The sequence below is a fragment of the Ambystoma mexicanum genome, chromosome 8 (assembly GCF_040938575.1).
Source record: "Ambystoma mexicanum isolate Mex_15411 chromosome 8, UKY_AmexF1_1, whole genome shotgun sequence".
Taxonomy (NCBI): Eukaryota; Metazoa; Chordata; class Amphibia; order Caudata; family Ambystomatidae; genus Ambystoma; species Ambystoma mexicanum.
Window position 1 is genome coordinate 422,618,885 of NC_090929.1, and position 16,280 is coordinate 422,635,164.

Consider the following 16,280-nt stretch of genomic DNA (forward strand, 5'->3'; position numbering starts at 1 on the left):
ACTAGTGCCCTCAGGAGGGAAGTGATTGTACTAAAGGATAGAGCTAATAACCTGGCTAGACAGCTTTTGCAAGGTCAAGCTGGACAAACTCCTTTACCCGGTTCCGGGGGGAACCCCGCTCCTGTGGTTTACAGTAACCCGGTGCAGATTAATCTACCTGGAAACATGCCGCTGGCCCCACCTGAACGCTTTGCTGGGGACCCCAAACGATTCGCCGTATTCATGAATCAGTGTCGTTTGCACTTCCTATGCAGACCTGGGGCCTTCCCTAATGATCAGACCAAGGTAGCCTTTGTGTTGTCATATCTCAGCGGCTGTGCTGCCGATTGGTCAGTCCCACTGGTAACCCAAGATGACTCGATTCTTCGTGATTTTCAAGGATTTAAAACAAGCATGGAAAGGTTATTTACTCGACACTCCCAGGGCCAGGCTCTGGATGACGAACTTCTATCTCTGCGACAGGGCAATCAAGACCTTCTATCCTACATTGCAACCTTCAATAGACTGATTGTGGAAACTGGTTGGCCAGAGGATAAAAGAATCACGTTATTCTACGTGGAAAACTTAAAGATGTCCTGGCACAAGTTGTAAATCCGCCCCAAGAATGCACTGAATATATAGACTTAGTGGTCCAATTGGATCACAGGCTGCAAAACAGAAAAGCAGATCGGTCCAAGTTTGAAACCCGGGTGTTGGCCAAGACCCACGCTAACCCCAAGGGGGCTGATGGCTCGGAGCCTATGCAAATCGGAGGGGTTAAAGGACCCCTAACTCAAAAAGAACGGGAAAGAAGACGACAGATGCAATTATGCCTTTATTGTGGGTCCTCTGGACACTTTCTACGAGATTGCCCGGTTAAGCCGCCCAAGAAGGTGGTAGGAGCCGCTGATAAAATACATGGAAACTCTGTATCGGGAAACGACCACGCCCGGCAAGCGTAGGGGTCCGCTTGCCGAGCTTGAAAACGAACTCTCAGACCTCGCATTTCATTGTGCCAATGGTCCTCGTAGATCCGGAACAGCCTAAACGGTTGCATGCTATAAAGGCATACATCGATAGCGGGGCTATAGGAAACTATGTGGATCGAGAATTGGTCTCTAGGATAAACCTCCCTCTGCGTCCTAAAACCAACAAAGATGTCATCACCACAGTAGATGGAACCGAAATTGCCTCTGGACCGGTAACACATTCCACAGCTGAGGTGACACTTGTAGGTCCGGATGGCCATCGGGAGGCAGTTGTGTTTGATGTAATCAAGGCTCCACAGTTTCATCTTATTCTCGGAATCCCTTGGTTAGAGACACATAATCCTCGAATTGATTGGCGAGCGAAGAGAATAACCTTCCCGGATTGTGCACAAACCTGCTACCCAGAAAATCCAAAGATTAATCTAGCATCAGTAACCTCTGTCCCCGTGCTACTACCTCCAGAGTACCAAGACTAGGACGTCTTCCAAAAGGAACAGGCCAACATGTTACCTCCCCACAGATCATACGATTGCCAAATCGATCTGGTGCCCAGTGCACAACCCCCTTGTAGCAGGATTTACGCCCTTACTGAACCAGAGAATCTGCATTTGAGACAATATTTAGATTAATACCTCGCCAATGGTTTCATCCGTCAAAGTCCCCGGCATCCTCAGCTTTGTTCTTCGTGCCTAAAAAAGAAGGCGACCTTAGAACTTGTATCGATTACCGCGCGTTGAACCAGATAACTGTTAAAAATCGTTACCCTCTGCCTCTGATCCCTGAACTCCTTGACCAGGTGAAGGACGCTTGCGTATACTCCAAGTTAGATCTCCGGGGGCTTATCATCTGGTACGGGTAAAAGAAGGTGACAAATGGAAAACGGCCTTCCATACAAAATATGGACTATTCAAATACCAGGTGATGCCTTTCGGGTTGTGCAACGCGCCTGCAGCCTTCCAATTCTTCATGAACGATGTCCTTCGGGAACTCATCGATGTCTGTGTTGTCGTGTATATCGATGACATTCTTGTGTACTCCTCTTTGGAATCTGAACACAGAAAGCATGTCAGGGCCGTCCTAGAGAAACTGCGCCAGCACAAACTGTTTGCCAAGCTGGAAAAATGTGTTTTCCATACCACCGAGGTTGAGTTTCTCGGATTCATCCTGACACCTAAAGGGGTCCGAATGGATTCACGGAAAGTGGATGCCATCCTCAAATGGCCATCACCTAGTTCGGTGAAAGGTGTCCAAAGCATGCTTGGTTTTGCCAACTTTTATTGCAGGTTTATCCCAGAGTTTTCACGTGTGGTGCAACCCATCACTGCACTCTTGCGAAAAAATAAACGTTTTGAATGGACTGAGGAGGGCGAACAGGCCTTTCAGGAGTTGAAAGCTAAGTTCACGTCCGCACCTATTTTGAAGCACCCGCGTCCCGATCTCCCATATATAGTCGAAACCGACGCGTCCAGCTTAGCCATGGGAGCTGTCCTGTCTCAGAGAGACCCTGAAACCAACCAACTGCACCCCGTAGCATTTTGGTCCAGAAAGTTCTCGCCGCCGGAGATAAATTATGTGATCACCGATAAGGAACTATTAGCCATTAAGTCCGCCTTTAAGGCTTGGCAGCATTATCTCCTCGGCGCCCGGCATACCATCACCGTGATTACTGATCACCGAAATTTACAATATTTAAAAACTGCCAAGGCTCAATCGTCTCGACAGCTCCGATGGGCTTTGTTCTTTGCTGAGTTCGATTTTGTAATCACCTACCGCCCCGGCTATAAGAATGGTAAGGCGGACGCTCTATCCCGAATTGGAATGAAAGAAATAGACACAAACTCAGAACCTGTGCCGATAATTCCCGAACAAAGAATTTTGGGGATAACCACTTTACAAACCCTTGAAGACATTCAAGCACGAGTGAAACAATTCCTGGACTCTTCAGCCTTGCAGGATTGGATCAAAAGGGGGTCTAACTTTTCAGTCAAGGATGGCTTACCTTACTTCCAAGGACGCTTATTTTTGCCAGAAAGGGAATTGCAAGAACTGGTTATTTCCCGTCATCATGATACCCTGATGGAAGGACATCCTGGCATTGCCAAAACAGAGGAAAAGGTTAAACGACAATTCTGGTGGCCTTCCTGGCGAAAGGATTTTAAATCTTTTGTGATGTCCTGTGGAGTTTGTGCCCAAAACAAAGGTCAAAAGACGAGACCCGCCGGTCTTCTTCAGCCCTTAGACATTCCACCAGCACCTTGGCACACCCTGTCACTAGATTTTATCACGGACCTGCCCTCTTGTAATGGTTACAATACTATTCTGGTCGTGGTGGATTTATTTTCCAAAATGGCCCACTTTATTCCGTTGAAAGGATTACCTTCAGCCTTTGTTCTTGCCAAGGAATTCCTCGAAAATGTAATCCGTTTGCATGGATTCCCGTCCATACTAGTCTCCGATCAGGGAAGCCAGTTTATTTCTCATTTTTGGAAAAAGTGTTGTCAACCGGCACAAATCGACGTAAGACTCTCGACCAGCCACCACCCACAGACCGATGGTCAGACGGAGAGAACGAACCAGACCCTTGAACAATATCTACGATGTATGTTGCACAAATCGGAGGGTAATTGAAGAACATTTTATGGGTGGCTGAATATGCATACAATAACTCGATACACTCTGGAACTGGTCAGAGCCCCTTTTATACCCTATATGGACATCACCCTCGTACTTCAGACTTGGACTCACCTCTGAGCCTTGAAATGCCCGCAGTGGACCATTTGCATTCTACGATTACTCAAGCCTTCAAGGATGCAACTGCATATTTGCAACATGCGAAAGGGAAATACAAAAAGAATGCAGATCTGCATCGAAGAGAGGCGCCTCCATACCAAATAGGGGATCAAGTATGGTTGGCTACCAAACACCTATCACTCAAGGGGCCTCGAACTTTTAATCCAAGGTATTTAGGCCCTTACTCGATCAAAGCTACAATCAACCCAGTGGCAGTCAAGCTCGATCTACCAGCTAACATGCGGATTCACCCCGTTTTTCATGTGTCACTTTTGAAACCAGTGCACCCAGGAACCAGATTAACAAAGCCACCAGAACCGATTCAGATAGATGGGGAGCCTGAATTCGAGGTGAAGAACATTTTGGATTCTAAAATCTCAAAATCAAAACTTTTCTATCTAATTGATTGGAAACGGTACGGGCCTCAGGAAAGGTCTTGGGAACCCAGTGATCACGTACATGCACCTCGGCTGGTAAAAAGGTTCCATCGGAATTTCCCAAACAAACCGAAACCTCCAGAAGGAACGACCTTGGGAGGGGCCTTGGGGGGGAGTGCTGTCATGATGCCTACCCCCGGAGCACCAGGCCAGGCCCAGCACCCCCGGAAGCAGGCATCATGCCCTCGGGTAAAAGCCCAGCGGCCCCTTATAGGGGCTCTTTGGACTCAGTCCTGGCGCCTTTGGCGCCAGGCTCATGTTGGACATCGGTTCTGGCGCCATAGGCGCCAGGCTCATAAAGGGAGGTGTTTTGTGCACTTACCTGATGCAGACCATGCTGCACGCTTCAGGCCTCCCTGAGACCTGAAAGGGACTATTTTTTCATAGGGACTATTTTTTCACTCGGTCGTGGCCAGGGAAGGATACATACCTAGTTGGGGAAGGATACATACCTTGGACTTCTTTGGAAGACTATTTAAGCCACGCCCAGACAGCAGCTCATGCTTCGCGTTGTTCTGCTTCCTGCAGCTTAACGCTCACCGTGTCTGCTCCTGCTCCTGGACACCAGCCACGCCCGCCTCGAACCTGGAAGACCTGCAAGGAAGGAAGAGAAGAGAAAGGTGAAAACCAAGGACTATTTCAAACTTCTTACCTGCATCCAGAATCTTCTCGCCAGCATCCCTGAAGAAAGACTTCCATTTAAAAGCATCGCGTTGCTCGCTGCAGTGCCACGCTTCACTCACCTGTCCTCGAGACATCTCCCGGCTCCATCGCGGCTGTCCGCATCGGACGCCACATCTCTGCACCTAGGGAAGAGAGGAAGAAACAAAAGGTGAGCAGAAGGAACACAGAAGGAAAGCCTGATTAACAGCCATAATACTTACCGGCTTTTCTTCCACATTTCGGGTCGGCGCCGCCCCGTTGGCAGGTACCGTACCCTGGCCCCTATGGGGAAAGGACAAGAGACATTTCTGGGGAATGATAAGGACATTTAGAGGGATCGCCCTCATCACTACTCACCTCGGCAGTTTAACCCCTCGACTCATCGCCTTCATTCTGCACCTGAAATAAAGGACAGATCACAGGTTAGAAAGACAACATAAAGGGGGCCTCACTTGAACTTTGAACTTTCATACTTACGGCGCATCGCTCAGGAAAGTCAAGTGGATTTTGCCAGCGCCATTCTGAAAACCAGTGAAGTAACTAGACGAACACGTGCCCCTGCACCAGAAGCAGGATGGAGAGTTCATCCTTCCAAACCATAAGAAGGATATTCCTACGGGCCAGGCAAGCACGATTTGGAGGTCCTGTCCAATCGGTGTTCCGGGTCCTGCGCATCACGCTAGAAGAGGCCACAGCAATCCAGACTAGACCAGCGCCCCCGTGGGAACCAGGTGAGCGTTACAGTATGCTAGCTATGACCTGCATACTTTTTGCTCTTTAGAACAGCAGAGTGAAGGTATACAAGCTTACACAGGCTGACTGGATTCACTTGGGGGAATCCTATCTGCTGCTGTCAGTGTCCTAATGTATTTTAGAGCATCAGATATGGGATAGGATTTCACATGGACAGAATGTATTTGGCTAGGAGCCCTTAACTGTTGCATGTCTGTATTGTGTATAATCTAGCAGCAGGGATTGGATATTTAGTTTACAGATAAGCTACGGTTTCTTTTCTGTTCATAATAGTCTTACTCTTACGTCCTGTCCCCTTTCCTCCATACCGCATGGGCATTCCTCGCTAGGGACGGGAGACAGAACCTTTTTCACTAGAAAAAAACTTCTTCCGCTTTAAATTTAGAGGCATGCGCTCCCCTGACTCCACCCACAAGCTCCAGTCCCCTTTTCGGCGTCGACGGGAACGGGCCGATTTCACCAGCACTCCTGGGTTTGGCTTTGGCCTTGTAATACCACGTGCTTTTCTCTGGATACTTTCTTCTGTCTTTTTGTCTTCTTTTTATCAATCAGGTACCCGGTCTTCTGGTCCCATGCTCCTGCCCGGCGCATGTCGACGTCAGCGGGCTTCAGCAGGTGTGCAGCCTGCAAGGGGCTCTTCCCCACGTCCAATCCCCACGCTTTCTGCCTCTGCTGCCTTGGCTCCGACCATAGCTGGTATGGATGTACCATGTGCAACGCACTTACACTGCGTGCTCTCAAGAAAAGACTAGCTAGATGGAGGGAGCTCTTCGAGAAGTTGCCTCCAGAGGACCTGCAGGACCTTGTCAGACGTAAGTCAAGGCCCAAGGTAGGGGCACTCTGTTCCAGCGCACTCCGCAAGGGCGACTCCTTCCCAAGGAAATGCCCGAGCGGGAGGAACCTGTCAGGTTCTCGCACCAGCACAGCTAGCGGCCGCCAGACCGAGGGGTCATCAGATCCTTCCGGAAACAGTGCCTAAGGACTGCAAGCCTCTGTAACCAGGTTTACACCTGAAGGGCTACACCCTAGTACCGGCCAGATTTCCAAGGGGGCGCCTGCATGCAGTACTACCAGCGACCCCGCCAAGGGTACTAAGCCTACCAGGCCCCGTTCCGAGGTGCAGGGTAGGTCTCATGCTCCACCGCCAAGAGTCCTGGCGGAGGCTGGGCCCAATGAGCCAAGCACCACGACTTCGGCACGTGGCACGCAGCTCGACAAGATGGCTGTTGCGCCAGACAAGATGGCCGTTCGTCTGATACCGCCTCTCGCAGCGGATCAGGTGGGTGAACAAGTTACAAGTGGGACTGGTGTCAACCATGTACGTGGCCTACTGCTTATCCAACAGCAGCGCAGGGCAGATTTAACATGCAACCATTTAGACGCACCGTCCCCAGCAGCCGCACGCTACCCCGTCAACATCACCTGCCACCCCACCGGCCTGTGAGGAGAGGTTATTTGAAAAATTCCTCACTCTCATGAGATATCCTCTGATGGGGGCCATCCTCTGGGATGTCATCAGGGACATGCTCCCTCTGGGCCCTCCGCCTGCACCCATAGTCATTCCTCCTATGGCTCAAGCACCAGAGGCCCCTGTGCAGCCCCCGCTGCCCCTTCCGGCCCCTTTGATTCCGGCTCCCCTGCCTCCCTCAGTTCAGGCGGTTCCACAACAGGCTCCGCTGCAGCCACCGGCTCCGGTCTCCACACCGCAGCCCATGGCGCTAAGCACTCCTCCACCGTCTCCGGACCAGCCGGACACTCAGGTGGACACAGACGAGGAGGAGGACCCTGACACGCCGTCGTCACCGAAGGCCTTCCATGACAGGCTGGTAGGCTTAGCAGAATATTTGGGCCTTCCTCAACCCGAGGTAGAGCAGCCCGAGGAGGGTGTCTTGGCAGAAGTCCTCACCCTACGACCCCCTACCAAGACGGGTATCCCGATGCAGAAGGACGTTGTGGCTCTGACCAAGAAGGGGTGGCTCAAGCCACACTCTGCCCAACCTGTCAATCGGCGCCTCAATGCCAAGTATAGACAGATGAAGGGGTATACTCTTGTTATTGGCGCACCCTCAGCCGCACTTTTCATGATCGCTGCAGCATCACTTTACTCTAAGCCTCAGTCGTCCACGTCCACCTTTTCCTCTGCGCTGCTAGGCAAGGAGGAGAAGATCTTGGAGGCGTACGGGAAGAAACTGTACTCCAACGCCTCGCTGCACCTGCATCAGGCCGGTACAACGTCCTTTCACTGTGATTTTTTTTTCTCGAAAAAACCCATAAAAAATGTTAGAAAATGTGGGTGGTTGGGGGGGGGACTACCCCCCCCCAAAAAATAATTACAAACAATTTGATGGGTTTTTTTGCAAAAAAAATCGCGGTAATAAGACCCGCTAAAAAACATCCCGCAATGAAATGACATGGAACCGTCAGTCCAACGCGGATTGTATGCCGGCAGCCGCCAACCAAAGGCTTTGGTGGGAAATAGCGGACTTCCTTCTGGAACAGAGCCAGGCACGCTACAAGGCAGGTCGAGGAGAAGCCAAGCTGGTAGCGGAGGACATCATGGAGTCCACTCTGGCCCACATCGATACCTCTGGCAGGGCCATCTGCATCGCCACGGACATGAGAAGGACGGCTTGGCATCGGGCTACTAAGTTTAACCCTGACGTCCAGGATCGCACATTGGACCTTCCGTTCGAGGATAGTGACCTCTTTCACTCTACCACCGACAAGGAATTAGATAAAAAGAACAGCTCGCAGACTGCAAAATCTTTATCTATCCTAACAAAGGCCATGCCTAAGGCGTACATCTAGTCGCATCAACTCTCTGACAGGGGGCGGTCGTTCGTCGGTTTCCGGGGCGTCCAGGAACGGAGGTCTAGGAAGCCTGGCCACTCGCCAAGTCAGCACCTGCGCAAGTAACAAAAAGGAGTTCGGAGCAAGGTTTTTCCAGTCCCCCTCCTCAGCAGCAGCCTCAGAAGGAAAGAAAGCATGACACGTCTCTTCAGGCCCACGTGTCTCTGGTGGGTGGCAGGCTTACCTCTCACGTGCATTTTTGGTGCCAGAATTTTGCCGACCCCTGAATCCTCTCTGTAGTATCCACGGGGTACCGCCGACCGATACCTCCCTCTCCTCCCCTCCACTCGCACAGATTGGTACAGCAACTCTGTTGCTCGTCGAGAGCAGGGCAGTGGAAGATGTCCCAACCTCCCAGAGTGTCTTGGGCTTTTACTCCAGGATTTTTGCCATACAAAAGAAGAACCAGACTGGCCTGAGAGTTGTGTTGGACCTCTCCACCCTCAACCTCTCCCACCCTCTTCAAAAATTCAAGATGATTACGCCAGCACTCATAACGGAGACACTGTGCAGGGGAGACTAGATGCTCCCTGTAGCTGAAGGACGCTTATGTACACGTCCCTATTTGGCAGCCTCATCGCTCCTTTCTGCGGTTCAGGATCACGAGCTGTCATTTCTAATACAAGGTTTTACCCTTCGGCCTCAACTCAGCCCCCAGGGTATTTACCAAACTGATTAATGCAGTGGCGGCCCTCCTCAGGGCCCAGGGCCACCACATCTACCCATACCTGGATGACTGGCTTGTCAGGGCGAGATCTCCAGAGGCGGTTCATCACACCTCCTCCGCGCTTATGGCCATTCTTCAAGAGCTGGGATTTTCTATCAACCACAAGAAATCTCAGCTGCAACCTAATCAGAACCTGACCTTTCTGGGCCTCATCTGGGACACAAGCTCTGAGGGAATTTTTACCTCAGAGGACAAGATAAAGGCCAACAAGGGGGCCGCAAATCACTTCCATAGCCGAGAAGTGACCTCTGCCTGGTGGTACCAGCATCTCTTGGGTATCATGGCGGCAGTCCTGCTGGCTGTATCACACACGAGACTCTGGATGAGGAGATTACAGCTGCACTTCACAGCCTCATGGAATCAGGAGCGCGTCTCCCGAGAGGAACTTGTCAGCATTCCTCCGTCTCTCCACCAGGACCTCAAGTGGTGTTCCAGGGATTGCAACCTGAGGACGGGCAAGCCCTTTCGGCAGCTGACCCCTCAGGGCACATTCACCACAGATTCCTCCGTGGAAGGCTGGGGGGGGGCACCCTAGACAACCACAGTGTCCACAGAGTCTGGTCCCTCCAGGAGCAGGTGTATCATATCAATTGGCTGGATCTGTAAACTAGCTAGCTCTCAAAGCGTTCCTCCCGCTCATCGGGCGGCAAGGTCGTCCTCATCCAGACGGACAACTCCACCATTATGTACTATGTCAACAAGCAGGGTGGCACCAGGTCCCCTTCACTTTGCAGCCTAGTGGTCAGCATGTGGGAATGGGCACTGGAGAATATCTACCTGATTGCCATCCACCTCTCTGGGGAGTCCAACCTGGAAGCGGACAGACTCAGCAGACGGGGAGCAGACAATTACAAATGGTAATTGAACAATCAGGTTCTGCTCGACATGTTCAGCAGATGGGGGTGTCCTCAGATATTTGCCTCCGGGGCCAACAGGAAGTGCCCACAGTTCACGTCCTGGCAGGGACTGGGACCCGGCTATCTGGGTGACACACTCCAAATACAATGGAATGGCATGACAGAGTATGCATTCCCGCCCACACCACTGGTCCACAGGGTGATCTGCAAGATAAAGGAATGATGTCACCTCCACGCCATTCTGATAGCTCTGTGGTGGCCGGCCAGGTCATGGTTCTCGGAGCTCCTCAGCCTCTCGGACAGGCCTCCCATTCATCTACTGCTGGGCCCAGCTCCCCTCCTCTCACAGCAGGGGGGCAGAATCATCCACCCCACTCTACAGAAATTAGCGCTTGCAGCGTGGTCCCTCAGCAATTGACACTAAAGCACCTGAGCCTGTCTCAGGCTAACCTGGAAATCATTCAGGGCGCTTGGAGCAAGGCTACTAGGACCCATACAAGAGTAAATGGACTAGGTTCTGTCATTGGGCAGACTCTAAGGAGAGCGACACCCCCTAACTTGCACATTGGACGATGTGCTCTCCTTTTCTGCACACCTCGCTCACTCAGGGGTGCAGGTGGACACATTTTGCACCTACTTGGCAGCCATCGGCGCCTACAGGAATTCGGAGGAGGAAGTCTTCTCCTCCAACCGGGTGGTCATCAACATCTGGCGGGGCTCACCAGGCTCTACCCGCGCATCAAGAAGCCACACCCTGTGTGGGATCTCAATATAGTGTTGGGCGCACAGGCGGACAAACCCTTCGAGCCAATGGCATCAGACTGGTCAGCATTAAAACAGCTTTTTTGGTGGGCCTCGCCTCTGCTCGCAGAGTCAGCGAGATATAGGCATTGGTAGCTTCAGAGCCCTAGACTACCTTCCACAAAGATACGGTGGTCCTGAGAACGCACCCTGCGTTTATACCCGAAGTATTCTCCGCTTTCCATATGAATGAGGAGATGGTTTTACCTACCTTCTTCTCTAATCCTAAGGACGAGGCGCAGAAGGTCTTGCATTATCTGGATGTCAGATGCGCTCTGAAATTCTATCGGGACAGGACCAAGGGCTTCCGCAAGTCGGACGCTCTGTTCATCACCTTCGGCAAGTCAAGGCACGGTTATCAGGCATCCAAGGCCTCTATAGCAAGGTGGATGGTTTTGGCCATCAACGAGGCCTATGAGGGGCAGCACAAACCACTTCCAGCTAACATGCATGCCCACACTGTCAGAGCCAAGGCCACGGCCATCGCCTTCCAGAGGCAGGTCCCGTGGCAGGTCATCAGCAAGGCGGCCACCTGGGCCACCCCTTCGGCTTTCTGTAAGCACTAGTGTTTGGATGACGGCTCTAAATCAGACACTGCTTTCGGACAGGCAGTTCGAAGGAACTTATTTTCTTAAGGAGTGTCTCCTCTCCACCCTGGGGCTACATTTAGTTGTAATTGCCCATGCAGTATGGAGGAAAGGGGACGGGACGTAAGAGTAATGAATAGTTACTCACCGTAGTGACTAACATACTCTTAGTCCATAGTCCCCTTTTGTCCATACGTCCCACCATCCTCCCCCCTAATAATACTGGTGTCATTAGGAAATGTTAATATTGTCGACGCGTCAATGGGGACTGAGGAGTGGCGCCGGTGGGCGGAGTCAGGGGATCGCATGCTCCCAGGGCCACGCCCCCGCATGCCTCTAAATTTAAAGGGGAAGAAGGGTTTTTCTGGTGAAAAAGGTTCTGTCTCCCGTCGCTTGCGAGGGACACCCATGCAGTATGGAGGAAAGGGAACTATGGTCTAAGAGTACGTTAGTCACTAGGGTGAGTAACTATAAATGTCTTCATCACAGAGTGCAATTAAATGCCAGAGTGGTAAATTAAAGGACCATAGTTCCCTTCTTGAGCTTCAAGCTATGGTGTGCACATATGCTGAGTTTCTGGTCCTTGGGGTCTTTATATAACCTGGACAGTTTGTCTCTTGCCGATATATTTGACAGGGTAGCAGTAGCAGTAAGCAAAATGAGGGATTCAATGCAATTTATATAGGTCATTTTGGGCTGTCTCCCTGTGTCACTGTAATAGAGCAGTAGAGTTACTATGCAAGGTGTCTATTGGTAGACTGGGAAGATTTAGGGTCTTAACTGCTGTTGGTCTCTCCTTGTGCAATTGATCATGATAGAGGAGAGGTGCATTAACCTACTAGGATTTAGCGAGTGGGCTGATCCCCATTCACTGTTATCACATTGTCTCTGTGCTGCTGTTCTGACATGATTTAATTAAATAGATTTTGGGCTCCTTATGTGCTGGCATTCTTTCCCAAACTCCTACGGGATATTTATGGTGCTGATTTATTTGATGTATAGAAAGGAGTAATCCAACCAGCGGGCCTTTCTGTCTCTCTTTCTCTCTCTCCAGCATCCAGCGGTACGCTGTTATCCCCTTATCCACCAATTCTGGTTTGATTGGGTGGGTGCCGCACTGTGACACTCTGCACGCGCTGATCAGGGACTACCGAGAGAAGAAGAAGATCCTACTGAACATTGAGCACCGCATCATGTTAAGGGTAACATCCCAAGAATCTGCAAATGCTATTCGAAAAATTATAAAGTGCATTCTGCTCATATCTCTATCATGTCCTCATCCAGGAATGGTCTGTCAGACCTTACATTTCATAATTATCCATGATCCCTGGAAACCTTTACCTCTCTGACCACTGACTCATCTGTGATCTCTAGAAGGTTTCTTCAGATCTCTTTTTGCCCCTAACAGGGGGAACTCCGTCTTTGGTCAGACCTTGTTAGGAGGAATATCCCAGGCCTGTTAGGAATGTAGGATTATCTTCTTAAGCCTCAGAAACCTGGCAGTTCTTGCCACACATAGTAGTAGCTGATGCAATCAAGGCCGGTTCTCAGAGGGGAAACCGGGTAGACAAGAATACAGGAGAACACAGTGTTAGTTGCAATAAAGAATGTCCAAACAATATGGCTTATGAAAATATACTGAATAGCTTATTTAAGGTATGCGAAGTGTTGATGCGGGTTATAAGTAAGTAATTCAGGTTCGGAAAATGGTTCTATGTTCTATGTTATTAACTAATAATAGTTATTAGGGTAAACTGCAGGTTTGAGTGTACCATAGGATTGTATTAGCTCAACCGGGACTCATACTTTCTTAGGAAATAATAGAAGAGATGGACAGGCTTCCAATTACCTATGATGGATACTGGTTCTGATGCAGCACATTTTCCAATGGTTAGGCATAGGGCTCAATGTTAAAGGCATGGACAATGTTATATATAGCCGTTAATAAAGATATTTGCTTTTCTTTCTACACAGCATATCTACTGACTGATTGTGTAAGCCTGACCTCTTTTTAGTGAGTAGGTTCCTTAGTCTCATTCACTGTTTTGACAGAATTCATTTTTGGGGGTTTGGCCGTCATTTTTGGAGACCTGTAAATATTTCCTTATTTTCCCCTAGGGGTTTTCAGATTTGTGACCTCTTTTTGTGGTCAGAGGGATATCTACTGACATCCCCTTGCCATGCCAACCCTTTTTTGTATATATTTTTCCATGTTAGCCCATATGGCTCCTGTTACAGGGTTGCTGTAAAATCCCATTTTTTTGCTAGGATGACTATGGCCTTACGTTCTTTTTAGGGAGTCTGCTGATGGAAGCTCCGATATAGCTTGGCTTCACCTATGGTGTGAGGCGATTTACTACATTAGCAGTCCAGTGTACATTATTGGTAGCCATTGGGGCACTAATGTGTGCTTTTTAAGACCTGCTCTCGTCCATTTTGTTTTTGGACCACCCCTTTGTCATGGGGAAACTGCAATGAAGTTCTAAAATGGCCATTGTGCACACATGAGCTCACTTTGAGCCCCGCGTTTCACCCTGTAATGTGATTTTGACTGGTTTATAACATTGTCTAGCCTTAGGCAGGTGATTGCACATTCTGTGGGTGTGGGCCTGCAAGTTTGGTGTTTTGGGGCCACCCTGATTGTCTGGTTTCCGAAAATCTTTGTTAGGTGCCCTGGTGTGTTATTGGAGGGTGGGCTTAGGCAAGCCAATGTGTCTGCAGTTCTATCTAGAAGGGACCCTTATCCTGCCCTCTGTGCCGTCTGATTTTTCTTAGAGTCCTGTAGGATTCTGCAAGTTTACCCATCTGCTGGAATATTTTGGCACCTGTTAGGGATATTTTCTTTTTGCAAATCTCGCAGCACTGCAGCTGGACTCACTGGGATTTTTTTCATTGACTTCTAAGGCGAGTGCGACGTTATTTTTCAATCTTACTTAATGCCTGCATTCACTTTGTTCAGGTCCTCTTTTTAGGGTTCCAGCAAGGAGGGGCTCTCACCTTGGTTTTGGCATCCATGTTATCCTAGCGGAGCACCCCCCACGATATGTTATTTTGTGTGTACATGGTAGTGCATGCACCTATCAGTGCAGGAGTAGTTATCTCCTTTTCATGGTGTGTTTGCTACCTTTCCAGCAGAAACCATCTTAAATGGTGTGCTGTGGGGACAATGTGTGTCCCCTTGACTTTGTGCTAAGTAAAATTAGTATTCCTTTCGATGCATCCTCTGAACAGGCTGGTGGTAGTAGTTACATTTTGCGGGTGCACTATCATGTGCTGCCTTTTTAGCTGTGATAATGTGCTTAAGCGGCAGACCATATACTCAAAATGGCCCCTCTGTGTGTTTTAAGTCCTGTAAAAGGAACTGTCCTTTGTTGGCCATCCTCCTACCTTTCTGGGGAAGCTCCACTTCTTTGGTGGGCTTCTTGCAGAAAGCCTGCCAATTTCTCCCATGCGTATGACCTGGCAGGAAGTGGGGGGGAGCTGTCTGTCCCCAATCCACATTCCCAAAGGGCTTGGTGGGATGCTGGAAATGCATTGGAGAGACGGGGCATACCTGTCCTTGTTCTGTAGTCCTTTTTCATATGTGATCTGTATTGTTTTCTGCCCAGGAGTCTATGTGGGACTCCTGGCAGTGCAGCTCTTCCTATTTTTGGTTTGGTGTACAGACCCTTTGGATACCCTTATGGCACCCATGGGTGGGGGTACGACCCTGTACTCCGAGTGTATGTTTTTGGGCACCTGTTTTTGGCCCACAGCAGGGTATGGGCGGGTGGCAGCTCCATGCTGAATTTGACAGGTGCTCTGAGTGTCCTCCATTTTGGGGCATTCCCAGTTGTGGGTGTCTAGTTTCTGGTATGCAATACAATGAATGAGACAGCCCTGCCCGCAACTGGTATGTATGCAGTGTATAGTGCTGAATGGCTGGGTACTTGTCCCAATACACATTCCTTGTTGTGAGTGGCTGAGAGGGAGGAGCATGGCCTGAATGCACTGAAAGCCTGATTGACTGCCTAACTGCTGAATGCCCTTCTGAGGGATTGGTTGCCTTTGTGTGACCCAGCAGAATGAATGTGAGTCCAAACAGTATATCTGGGGGCCTCTCACTGCTAGAATTTGTTCAGAAGCTGAAGTTGATACTTGATGCTTAATCTTGAAGCCCCGCTGGAAGAAGAAGACTTGCTGCTGCATTTACTTCGACCCGATCCGAAAGCTGTCGAGTTTGTCGAGGACTGATCTGAGAGAGGACCTGGCTAGAAGACCTCTTCCCTAGCTACGAGGGAACATTGTGCACCGCTAACTTTTGCCGAAGCTCTGTGGAAATCAGACCCTCGTCAGGCTGCCGACCGGAGACGGGGACACTCCATCTACCGTCATCGACCATGTTTCGCCGGTTTGCTATAACTGCTGGAGGCCCCTCAAAGCCATGTTGCCCAGAAGCGGGGACCCCTTGACGCCATGCCGCCGACGACCAGAGCCGCAACGCTCCACTTGATTAAGATACTTTGAATTGCTCGAGAAAGTCAAGGCTGTCGACGCGCCGAGATAATCCACCGGTGGGTTTCCCGCCAACCGAAGACCGCAGAGACGCCGGACGACTCGACGTCCTTGCTGGGCCAAAGTTCTTCATAGGCTCTTTTGCGGCTACAAACTCTTGTCGTTGAGGTGCACTGCACGCCTCGTCTTTGCAGGACATCCACGACCAATCGTCGACGAGCACCTCCAGGACCGAAGCTGTTGCCCCCACGCCATCAAACTTTCCATCGAGAACCATCAATGCCAAGTTCACCTTCTTCGAGGACTATCAACGATCCGTGGCTCCTGCCTTAAAGGGAGTCACTCAAGAAGGA

General features: G+C 50.1%; 1 protein-coding gene across 4 annotated transcripts in view; it reads left to right on the top strand.

Annotated features, from left to right (window-relative positions):
• The window catches only part of MTOR (mechanistic target of rapamycin kinase), a 2,476,747-nt gene that overhangs the window by 1,961,336 nt on the left and 499,131 nt on the right, over positions 1-16,280 (top strand). For all 4 annotated transcript variants that reach the window (XM_069609933.1, XM_069609934.1, XM_069609936.1 and 1 more), the window contains one exon: positions 12,488-12,635. In XM_069609933.1, coding sequence (XP_069466034.1) covers positions 12,488-12,635 — 148 coding nt within the window. The remainder of the gene's footprint in view (positions 1-12,487; positions 12,636-16,280) is intronic.